Here is a 12,566-nt window from a genome sequence, read left to right as displayed (position 1 = left end):
CTGATCAGCACTTATAAAACATATTAGTATTTATCATTAAATATTTTCCTTAAGAAAACTTGCTCTTGTGCCAAAAAAATGACACAGATCACCATTCCTCACCAAAAGATGTAAGAAAAACACTTAAGGATTACCCAAAATATTTTAAATCTTTTAACAGAATTTAGTTGCCACCTTTCTGCATAGAATCAAAGTCTTCTATCTTTTTTCTAACCAATATATAGTCCTGGAATTTGAAGAAAAGGAGAAAAGAAGTTTGTTCTTGCAAATACTGCGTACGCTATAGTGGTTTATGCTTCCTCCAAAATACCCAATTACTTTTCACATTAGTATTTCTTATGTCAACTGTAAATGCCTGAGGGTTTTCCCTCTCAACTGATTTGCTCTTTCAAAGCAAACCTCGGTTTTAATAACCTGGGAGGAGACATTTTTGTAATGCAAGGTGTTCTGAGCCACAGTAATTTCTTGTGTCTGCTCTGAGACCTGAAAATATTTTATGCATGCACCATTTTATTTTGGTGTGCCTTTCCAGAATAGTCACTCAAAGAATTTTGCAGCTTCCTTTCGACAGCAAGATGCACTTTCCACACCAGAAGGATTGATTAGAGTTTGGTCACTGTTTTCATAATTCCGTGGACATTTAGCACTGAATGAATGGCAGCGTAGCAGTTACTATGGCTCAAGGCTTTGAGGTTTTATGAGACAACAGGTTGTTTCTGATGGTGCAATTTGCTCTTGAGTGGATGGATAAACTTGAGAGATTCATAACAGTGTCTCTGCTGATTTTCACGGTAGTGAAATTTATGCTAATGTAAAATGGACAGTTGTGGGGGTTTATTTATCTGGGTCACATCCGTCCTAACCAGGGGTTCTTTAGGATGGGATTACCAAGGACATTTACCTCTTGTTCTTTTTTGCTGGCTACTTTCTAGAATTCTATTTATTGTGAGCTTTTAGAGTCTCCTAGTTTTTTCTAGTTTTGATTTTTTCCCTGTGCCTTGCTAGACAAAATATCTCTTTATTTACTCTAGATATAACTGTATTTCCATCCTGATCCTCCTAAATTCTACTTTCTTTGATGTCTAACACCTTCACTCCAAGTTTATTTCCTTTTCTTTCCTGTGAAGTTTCTACACATTCTTTTCTCTCTCCTTTTTCTCTGGCTATACCAATTAATTTTGTACGATCCATTTTGACTTCTTTTGTATTTTTCAGTACATTTATCTACTCTCTAAACCCATCCACTTTTTCTCTGCTCTAGGAATCGACTTCCATTTAGTACCTGTGTCCTGTGTGAGCTTCGTGCCTATCTGGGAGCACTACATATACCACACTCCAGATTGTCTTAAAACCTTGGTAGCCAGTCTGCAAAATTGATGTTGTTCGTCCTTTCAGTAAGGTTACAATTTGTACACCAAAGGACTTTGCACTTACACATCTCATTTTGCTGTCTCCAGTTCACTCTCAGATTCACTAAGCTTCTTCATCAGTGATTTATGTAATATACTCTGCATCTGAGGGTCTACTACAACTGCATCCAATATTTAGTTCACTTTCTCTGTACTCAGGTTGTTTATCTTTTCCAGGGTAATTCTCGTCAAGGTACTTTTGTTATCTAGATCAGATTAATGAATGAGCAACAAAAAAAAAAAATCCATTATTTTGTCATTTTAACAGTGTTAAATGCACAAACTTCTCCACAGAAGTGTGTTAAAAACCCACAGCACAGCTCATAGGATTTGGGGGTGGGATATCACAATCTCTTTGAGAAGACACATGCAAGAATTTTTCCCAAATTTTTCTTAAAGGATTTAAATAGGTATTTCAACACCTAGCACAAGAATTTGTATGATTAAGGGGAAGTTCACTGCTGGGAGGAGAGACAGTACGAGACACTACATTACCCACATACCAACTGAATGTTCAGTAAGTAAACAACGACCAGGTCTTATCTTGTATCCCATCCATGAATTAATTAGATGGTCAAATATTAAACTGTTTATCCAAGTGATTTTTTTCATCAAAGTGCGAGGTCTTGTACGTAAAATCCACATAGTACTGCATTGGGCTCTAGGTTTGGTGTTGATCTCATTTGACTTTATGTCTAGATCTCAGCAAGTCATCTAACTTCTAATTGTTGCCAGTGGAGAGAGGAAGTCCCACTCACGACATGAACTGTGAGCCCACACCAATTTTACCCAACCAACCCACTTCCCTGGTGTTTGCTTTGAAAAGTGGAACAAGCCACATATTACAGGGATGTAGGACCAGGGAAATAAGTTATCATTGAGAACATCGCCACCAGATGATTTCCCACTGATTCTTAAGTGTTGTTTCCCTTAAACTGTTTCTCTCTAACTGTTTTAGTCTAATTCAAAAAAAATATTAAAGTATTAGCATGTTATTTATTCTGTAAAACTGTTTGGCTCCTCCTATATAGAGATACAGATACAGATATATATAAAGAAAATGGTGAGCACCTGTCTTGCATAACCCTGTTTGCTTTAACACTGCTCTGGGGTTTTATGCAGTTATTCCACCACTCCCACAGCTGCTTTGCACTCTTCTCTACCACTGCCACAGTAACATTCATGTGCATGGCCCTTTGCACAGCAGCTGTCAAAGAAAGCTGAGCACACAATCACTTCTCTCTGTTTGCTCCTGTTGTTGTCGTGATTTATTAGGTACAAAGGCAGGAGACTGGCCCCCCCGCACAAGTCGGAAATAGAGTGTTTCACCCCAAAAGGGAGTATGGGGAATGGTGGGCGAGCTACAATGACCAGGTAAGCAAAGAGCAAGTGGCCTTAGGTCAGTGTGATATGTCTGTGAACAGAAGGAGTAGCCCAGGATAATTCTAGGCTAGATCCTCTGTCTGTAATTGCTGTGTATCTCATAAAGTATGTTTAGACAAGGAAAAAAAAAAAAAAAAAAAAAAACCAACATGTTGCCACTGCTGATTTCTGTGTTCCATCTGACTACCAAAAAACCCCTGCACCGTGTTCATTCCAGTGATCTGAACCACATGTCCTATGTGATGTTGTTGTAATATGGTGCTTTGAAGAGGAGAAATCTTACACCTGACTCATTAAGCCAGTTGGGCAGATGAAAAGAAGCAGCATTCAAACTTGGAGTAAGGGTAGGTCGGCTACATATTAGGGGTTACATTAAGTCTAACCAAAAGATCTTTTTAAAAGGGCAGAGAAAAACTGATTGATAAAAACATATTCAATATAAAAATGTTGGTTATTCTCAGTCAAATATCTTATGGAAAAGTGCTGAGTTTTACAGTTATTTTAAGGAAAGGTTTCAAAGTAATTTTAAATACAGTTTAAAGCATCTTTTTCGTAACTTTCTCAATTCAATTAATATAATTATTTTTGTTTCATTATCATAATGTTTTGCATGACATTAAGCAATGCTACAATTCAATGAACATCAAAGACTAGAGTTTTTTCAATGTTACTAGGATTAACTGCTTTAGTATGGCCATTTTGATGTTTTTCCTATTGAAATATTTCAAACTACTTAATTCTGTGAAGTACTTGGAGATTTCAGCAATTCTTCTCATTTTGAGTCCAGCCAGATTTCCAAAAGTTGAACTCTCCCACAGGACACAATTTTCATTTCTCCATACATGTCCTTTCATAAATGAATAAGCACATACATGCCAAAGATGGCTATACATCTTTCATGAAACAATGCTCTTAAGAAGCATTGTGCCATTGTGTTATGTTCTACTAAGTGTAAGAACCATTTTACCATTTATTAAAAGATCTACTCATTCCTACTCAAGCCCTGTAGGATATTTATAAATGTAACCGTAGAGCACAGGGTGATCAAATTATACTGTCACTTTTCCCAAATGTTATATCCCTCGGGAAATTTTTTCGTTGCAGGAGGGTGTTCAGGGAGATACTTGCAAAGTGTTATGTTTCCCTTGGGTAGAGCATTCGCACACATATATAGGGCCATCAACACTCACACCACATAGCACACATCTGAGGGCTCCTGCAGTTAAAATACCATCAGAAACATTGATTGCTGAGTGTTGTACACAAAGTTGTTTTTTTTTGTTTTTTGTCAAATGGAGAGGTTTCTTGTCTATGTGTCATTTGGAATTTTTTTCTTACATTGCATTGCCTTTAGAAATATTTATTCTTTATTTAAAAGCTATCTGAAATCAATATATAATGGAACTTAGAAGAGTGGGAAAATACATGTAATTCTCAGACAATTGTATTTTGTTGTACAGTATTCAGCTCTGTTTTACCTGGCCATATATACACATTTGAAAAACTTCTTTTTTATATCTTCACAGTGAAGAATCTGTTTGCATTCCAGACTGTAATCGATCTGAGTCAAGTAGAGAGGAGAAAAAGGTTCCTGTTAAAGAGGATGCCCTGACAGTCAAAAAGACTGGAAACTGTGTCAGTCTAATAGTTCCACAGCAAGACTGTCAGCTGCAAGACCTACTCAAACAGTTAAGAACACCTGCTGCTTAACAGAGAGTGCAATTGCATTTGATGGCTGTTTTTTGTTGTCTCCAGCCACAATGTCCTGGCCAATGGTCCTTGTCCAATTTTGTGAGCTCAACAGAGTTGCTATTGAATAGCCTGGGAATCTCCCAGAGAGAACTAGACATTGCAGGACAGAAAGTAGGTACTTTCTCGTGCCCCAGTAAGTATCAGACCAGTGCTATAAGTCACTGAGGTGAAGAGCAGATGGAAAAAGACATACAGGGGCCTGACCATTTGTGAATGATGAAAAAACTCACCATCTCATGGGACAAAGAGGTCCCATGATACTGGACAAATCCCACTTACAGTCTTTCAGTCTAAATAATGCTGTGCAATTAATTCTGGGCAGTGTTGTTCTGTTCATGTCTTCAAATCCCTTGTGCAGCATCATATTTGTGTTCCAATTCTACTGTGGACATTTTCCACATCTGGGCCTAACTATGCCTTTATATTAGTATTGGAAGTGGCTTTGGATTTTTCAAGATGAAAAATGACATAAAAATAGAAGTAGTGGGTCTATTATGTGATACCTTGTAAGACTATTTCCAGTTAGGGAAGTTATAACATCCTGCATCACCTGTGAGTATCATTCACACATAAATGATAAAATCAGCTATGGAATGAGATGTTTTATGAAGCTTTCACAAAACAGGCATCACAGCATCAGTTCTTTTGCATTTCTTGAATAATATATACATTTTTTATTTGACTGAATGCAATTAATAAGAAACTGCTTAATAACTCAAAGGAGTAATTTTCCTGCTGATAAGTCCCATGTGGAAAACTACTTCTGTGATTGTTTATTAGGCATGCAAAACATGTAAAATTCCTCCAGTTGCATGCTCTTTGCAGAAGATAGAAGTCAAATCAACTCTTGACTTTGGAGAGCTAATTTTTTTTTCGTCGGTGTGTTGGTAGGTTTTTTGTTTGTGCGTGTGTGTGTGTTTTGTATTTCTTTTTTTTTGTGCACTGCTTTTACACTTGATTTCAGTGTCTGGTAAGGTGATGGTTTCTATTTTTTCCAATTCCCATTTAATACCTTTAGCAATGAAAATAATGAAAAATCATGTTGACCAAGTAATGCTGAAAACACCTTAAAGCATGTTCTGCTTTAAGCAGAACTCAGGAAGCAGTGCTCAGAGTTCAAGAGGTGTCATTGTCCTCTCTCCATCCTGTGAATAGAATGCTCCAGTGTAGAAGAGATGTGCTCAGAGATGCTTGAAAGGGCATTTTTCAGAAAAAAAAAGCATAACACAGCTCTAGTTACCTTAATTAACAATAGCAATGTGGTCATGATACTAGAGGAAAGAAGATACATCTCATACCATGATAATTTTTGCATTTTGGGTTATGATATACTAGAAATGTTGCACTACTGATGTACTAGAAATGTTTCATTCAGATACCAGACCCTCCATTTCCCAATCTAACCAGGTGTGCTGCTGAAGCAGTTACCAGAATCAGCATCACTGGTGGCTGCACTGGGAGGCCACTGGCAAAGGTTTTGTTCATCAACTCTCTCTCACTTAGTAGTTTCTTTCAAACTTACATATTAAAGTCACTCATATAAATGTCAGCTGGGATTTTCATAAGGAAATGAGGTATCAACAGATTATGATTTGTAGAGTAATATAAATAATTGCTCTTGCTGTTCAGAACAGAAAACTACTCTGAAAAATAATTGCAAATAATTTTTTATTTCTAGAACTCAGGACATGACAAAATTATTTTTTACCCTGTATCATTCCTCTTTTCTGTTTTGTTGTCATTTATTTCCATAGAAAAAGCAGTATGAGATTAATTTAAACTAAATAATTTGAATAATATATCACTAACAGGTTATTTGTGTATGACAGAATTGTCTTTTACCTAGGGAAACAATTACATAAGCATGTAGAGGTTTTCTTAAAAACTTTTTAAAATTAGAGGAATAGCAACAAAATGAAACATTACAGTGGTAGAATTGACTTAATTCATCACGGGCACACACACATACACACACCATCCCTTATGAAGAATCAAATTTTAATTAAGTCTACAGATAGCATACAAATCCTTTTCAGGCAGAGTAATTACATCATTGAGTCCTTAATAAGTTTTCAGTAGACGAGTCTAAAACGAGAATAGGTTCTTGCTATTTACTTTGAATAACAAGGGTTTTCTTTGGCAGAAAGTTATATGAGCTGAGCCAAGTACAGAAGTTTATCCTGCTTATCACTGCCAGCTTCTTCTGGGGATAACATGGGAAGACTTCTCCCTTAAAGATGCAAGAAGTCTGCACAGTATTGGAGCTGTACATTAATTGTAACACTTCAACCATTGAAATATCTGGGCACAAATTTGCTACGAATTTTAGCTCCATAAAATTTAGATCAGTGTTCTAAAATACAAGCTTCCAATCATGGACTTATAAACTTAAGAATTTGAAATCTTTCCTTATTGTAGTCACACGAGGGCAGGTTGCAAACATATCATATGTGTCTCCATCAAGTTATTGTCCAGTGTGTGTTTGCAGTTGTACCATTTCACATTTGGAATTAGATACCCATGTTAGTATCTGACAGGGAACAAAAGTTCCCTTACATTTTTATGGTTCCACTTATATTTTGGTTTCCACTGCTGAATAATACTATGCAGCTACGCATTCGGGGCTTTCTTAAAAAATAATGAATTCCATCATTTTAAACTGATTTTCCTAGTTCAGTCAAAGATATTAAGAGAACAAGTGACTTATTTTCAAATTGCATATGCTTTCAGTAACTGCCCCCAGTACCAGTCCCTAGGCGTTCAGTACAGAATTAATTTTAGCAGATCTGGGTAATTAATGAGAATGGCACCCTTGTTAAAATATGAGAGTTTTCAGCTGCTGTGCCTGTAAATTCCTTTTCCTATTTTTCATTTCTTCTGCATTTTGAAGTACCTTACAAAACAAATTTGCTTCACTAGCACCTGGCTAAAAAAAACAGTTGTGGCAGACCTATGAACCATCTTATAATCATACAACAAGGAAAAAATACTGCAACAAAACTGCTACTACCTCAGGAAAAAACAAAAGGCCAAGTGATCCATTCTAGACAGTTAAAAAATATATGTATAAAGGGAGGGGAATATTTTTTTCACACCTAAGTGTATAAAAAGTAGTTAATAGCTCTCATGAACAGAAAAAAATCCCTAAAGACAAAACTCAAGTGTCTCTAAAGAGATTCAGTAAGAAAAATAACAGGAGAAACAAATCTAATTGCTATTCTGTCATCAAGTGGACAACAGTAGAAGAAATATTTGAAATATCAGCTACTTCCAAGTTTTCTCATTTATTCTAATTTAATTTCTTGTACATATTATGTAAGTCTAGAAGGCAGGGGAAATTGCAAGTCTATCAAAATCAAAGCAGCTTTTAGTAAAGACAATGGAGAAACAATTACTGTCTGGTTTTCGGGAAATTTCTCTTGTGCATAAAGATGAACCTAATTAACCTATAGCAAAAGAAATTAAAACCAAAAAAGTGTTCTGCAAAAGGCTTTGTTTTACAAAAAAAAAAAACCCTGAACACTTTGGTATCACTGGTTGAAGTTTGCTGCATTCTCCTCTGCTCTATTCAGTGCAATGTGCCAGCAGAACTGGCAGATCAGAAGAGTAGGGTAGAAGAAATTTGTATTTAGCCAAACTTTGTAATGAAATTCCTTTGGGAGTTCAAAAGTGTAATTATTATGTTTTCAACTGATGGAGCCAAAATCTGTTTACAAGAAAAATCTAAAATTTCACTATCCTAAAGTTTCCCATCATTGAAGAGTCAAGGCAGAGCTGGACATAGTAAATGTAAACAATTCTATTCCTAGACATCTTATTCTATGTCAATGATCTATCTGTATTTCTCTATTTTTAAGTTGTAAGCATTGTGTGGTTTCCAGTTGACTTGACAGATTATCAATCAATAAGCAATTAGAACATGATCTTAAAGTATTATCACAGCAATTTATCCAGAACCCAGTTTCATGCCAATATGAGAAAACATGTGGTGCTCCTTTCACAGAGGCAAAAAAATAATTGCATCCTTCAGTCCAGTGTTGACTTCCTAGTAAGTAGGTACAGCATGATAAAGCATAGGATACATTTCTGACACAGAAATTCTTCAGCTATAGGGTTCACTCCTTACTGAAAAATTATAGAATCAAAAAGGTTGGAAAAGACCTCTGAGATCAAGTGCAACTGTAAGCCAAACATCACTGTGTTCACCACCAAACCATTTTCCCAAATGCCACATCCAAACATGTTTTGAGCACTTCCAGAGATGCTGATTCCACCACTTCCTTGGGCAGCCCATTCCAATGCCCCACCAAGTGGATGGTGTTTGTGTCCTATTCAGTTTGTAATATCAAGGAATTTACTGTGAATAATGGTCAAGTCTTTCAGACTTTTGCACGAAATTTGCATTAAACAGCCATTGGGTCTCCTTCAGAGCCCTAGGATCAACATGAGAGCCACATGCAGAGATTACTTTTGGGCAGAGTACAAAAGAAGTATGAGTGTATCAGCCAAGACTGACCCAAACCCAAACTGAGATTCAGGGAGGCTGGTGACTTGCACTACTGAAGATTTACTGTTCACTATCTTTCCCAAGGGTTTCATGCAAACTCAGATTTCATCCTTTCCCTAGGTTCTTCAGCCTCATATCCCTTCTTAATTATTGTCTCTTTAACTGGAGGAAGTAGCATGTTGCCTTCACAAACTCTTACAATCTGACCTTCAGGCCATGAAAATATCTATATGCACTTAGCACATTTTTAAAGGGTTTGAACATCTGTGCTAAGCCAGTGCTTGAAGTCAGGAGGGGTGCTAGAATACACCACTTTCTTTGGGCAAGCATTTCTACTTACATTGACTAATCCTTCATGTTAATGGCATTTATTTCACCCTTGTGGCAGGCAGGCCTGTCACAGGTCCTTCTAAGACCTCACCAGGAGGATATCCAGGACTGGATCTGCTCCTCTCTTTCTTTCTGATCAAAGTTACAAGTGCCAGATCATTCTCCCTCCTGGTCCAGGTCAAACACAGTAGCAACTGGGACAAGGTTTCATGGTCATCATACTAGAACTAGAGGCAAACAATCCAAATTCTGCTCCTGCTGCTGTCACTGAGATCCCACTGAGCTCAGGACTCAGCATGACTTGTGAGCCAGGGCTCTCAAACAGTTCTCAACACCCACAGAGTATGTGCTGCAAGTGCATGGTCCTCAGAGGGAACAGTTTTACTCTGCAAGACATTAGTGCCAGCTCCTACTTAGACCAGAACTGGACCCACAGAGATTCAAAGAGTCAAAGTGAGCAATGCTACAGGACAGAGTTTGCTTTTCCTTCTTGCTCTGACTGAAGTACAGCAGAAGTAAGGGATTATCTGAACAGCAAGTTAAAAGCCACCAGCTGTTTTGCCTGGCATTTTAGGGGTAGGGGCCTAACAGACAACTTCCAAGACACAAACGTCCTGGTGACCATTGCAGCAAAGGGGGGAACCCGTATGTACTTATACATCTCCTTTCCCAGTCCTTTTTTTTTAGATGGCCAGAAGAGCTATTAAATGGATAGTTGAAGGAAGCCTCCCCATGAAGGCTGGTATAAAGTCATCTGTATTTATTAAAGTATGCGTTTTGCAAACTATTATGCTGCAGGCTAACATGTGAGGATATCTATTGCAGACTTAAAAAGCAAAAAAAAAAAAAATTTGCAATAATCTGCCAGGGTCTCCAATGTTGTTGTCTTTTCACAAATCCTAAACCGCTATAACAAACATTTTGGAAACCAAGGCAAATTGTCTAAAGTTTTGTTGCATTTTATATATATATCATGTTTATTTGTATGTGTACACTGTTTTTCCTGTTGACATCATTTCAGAGTCATTGTCTGTTTCAACTAAGAAATATTTCTAATATCTTGCTTATTTCCAAGAACTATATGTTAATGTATGTGTGAACATCAGCTCATCAGACTGAGGAAGATGTAAAAGGAAATACTATGTGTTTATAAGGGCCACAGCTGGCTTTTCTTAGGTATCAAGAGGAGACAAATAAGCAATTTTGATAAAGAGTATGATGGCATCTGAAGAGAATTTACCCTAAGAGGACTCACTTTGCAGAAAAGCTGAGCAAAATGTTTATTGCTGTCTCCAAACTCATGTTACCATGAGGAGCTGCTTGTATAGCTTGTCTGGTATTTCTTTCCTACTAGGAACATAGTTTCATTATCTGAGCCGAACTGCAATTTGAAAAAAAAAAAATTATTTCTTTAATTTAGTGGCAGGTAGCTTGCCAAGTGCCTTGATGAAGAAGTTGTTGCCCATTACCTACAACCAGCATAGCCCCTTTCTGTGTATTGCTCCAATGCTTTCAAATACTCGGACATAAAACAGATTTTTTTCCCCCAGCCTTAACAGATTACGCTTCTTCATCTCCCAGTCCACAATCCCTGCCCCATACCAGGAATCCATTCAGAACATTATACCAAGCTCCTTACCACTGAAAGCTCCCAGGCCTGCCCACACACCTGCCCCTGCACTCTAGCCAGTCCAAGTCTCTCATTCATTCTCTTCAAGCATTTCACTTTTCTTCACTCCTCTATGCATCCCTCAGTCCCACAGGCCCTCATCCTGACACCAATCCAACAGAAGGGAAGCCATCAAGCTGCTCTCCCCCCCAGGATGGACACTGCCTATGTCCCAAGGGCCTCAACAGAGGGGTCAGCAGTGGCCATGAGCTAGCACAGGACAGGTGATGGCTGGGTGCACAACTGGTCTGTGAAATGAGCTGACATGCTGCTTGTTTTCCTCAAACATGCAGGTATTAATGATAGAGATATATATATTGCAATAAATAGATATAGATGAAATTACAGTCAGCTTTATGGTGAATATAAACTCTGAAATGCCACATGCCCTTGATATAGGTACAGCAATTATATTTTTAACTTTGTTGCAAGTTACCATCTTATCTCATTTGTGTTTACAGCTCAAACGGAAAATCAGTTTCCTGGGCCCAGAATGAGAAAAGCAGCCGAGGAGCACACCTTTGGCAGCGGTTGTCAGTCCACATCAACAAAAAAGAGAACCCCAACCAAACTGCGGTGATCAAGCCTTTTTCTAAAAGCACAGATAGTAGCCGACACAGTAGCAGCGCTACATTTCCCGAGGCTAGTGCCAAAACGCTTTATGACGTTTCGGAAGCTGAAGAGCAATACCCAGCTCAGTACCGACCACAGACTCCCTCGCCAATCAGTACTTTGAGCCACAGAACTGCCTCTGTCAGCCGAACAGAAGATGAAGCCCCTACCTTGCAGTCAGAACCTCCTCAGCGAAGTAGCTCCTCTCAAGGCTCCCTCATGGAGCAGATCAGTAGTGTTGTTACTCGCTTCACAGCCAATATCAGTGAGCTGAACTCTATGATGCTTTCGACATCTACTCCAGGGACAATGGGGGCTGCTCCTCTCTGCTCTTCATACCTGATTCCACGGGAAATCCAGCTCCCTACAACAATGACCACGCTTGCAGAGATCCAACCGCTTCCTGCCATTGAAGTCAATGGCACTTCACAGTCTGCTAGGAAACCTTCAAATGACAGCATTAAAGAAGGCACTTCAGAGACCCCAACAGCCAAGCAAGATCTGGAGGAGCTGGTAGCTTTAACTCCTCCTTCTCCTTTTAGAGACTCCATCGATTCTGGAAGTGCATCTCCCAGCTCCCCAGCTTCTGAATCAGCTCTCTGTATCCCGTCCTCTCCCAAATACGACACACTCCTCATCAGAGATTATACTCAAAGTTCTTCTTCGCTGTGAATGTAGTTCAAGATGATGTTGGAGCTCAACAACTACAAGCAAGTAGTGAGGGGACAGCCAAGTCTTCAAGATCTCCAGTGTTTACGCAGACAGAGTGAGAGGCATTGGGTCATCTTGTGAGGAATGGAAGAGAAGAAGAGGAATCACTTGAGAGGTGGAAACATCAGATTAATTAAGCTGATTTAAAGACAAAATGACTCTTGGCAGATAATCGTGGCCTTAAAAAAACATG

At 38.4% G+C, this 12,566-nt stretch overlaps 1 protein-coding gene across 3 annotated transcripts in view; it reads left to right on the top strand.

Moving 5' to 3' along the window:
- The window catches only part of GRM5 (glutamate metabotropic receptor 5), a 229,437-nt gene extending 217,103 nt beyond the window's left edge, over positions 1-12,334 (top strand). Inside the window, exons 8-10 of one of the 3 annotated variants that reach the window (XM_053971397.1) lie at positions 2,685-2,783; positions 4,319-4,480; positions 11,512-12,334. In XM_053971397.1, coding sequence (XP_053827372.1) covers positions 2,685-2,783; positions 4,319-4,480; positions 11,512-12,334 — 1,084 coding nt within the window. The remainder of the gene's footprint in view (positions 1-2,684; positions 2,784-4,318; positions 4,481-11,511) is intronic. The other 2 variants (XM_053971398.1, XM_053971399.1) reach the window with 2 other exon arrangements.
- The last annotated feature ends 232 nt before the right edge of the window (positions 12,335-12,566 follow it).

This window comes from Vidua macroura, chromosome 2 (assembly GCF_024509145.1).
Source record: "Vidua macroura isolate BioBank_ID:100142 chromosome 2, ASM2450914v1, whole genome shotgun sequence".
Taxonomy (NCBI): Eukaryota; Metazoa; Chordata; class Aves; order Passeriformes; family Viduidae; genus Vidua; species Vidua macroura.
The sequence above is the reverse complement of the archived record's forward strand: the minus strand, read 5'-3'. Positions and strand labels throughout refer to the sequence as shown.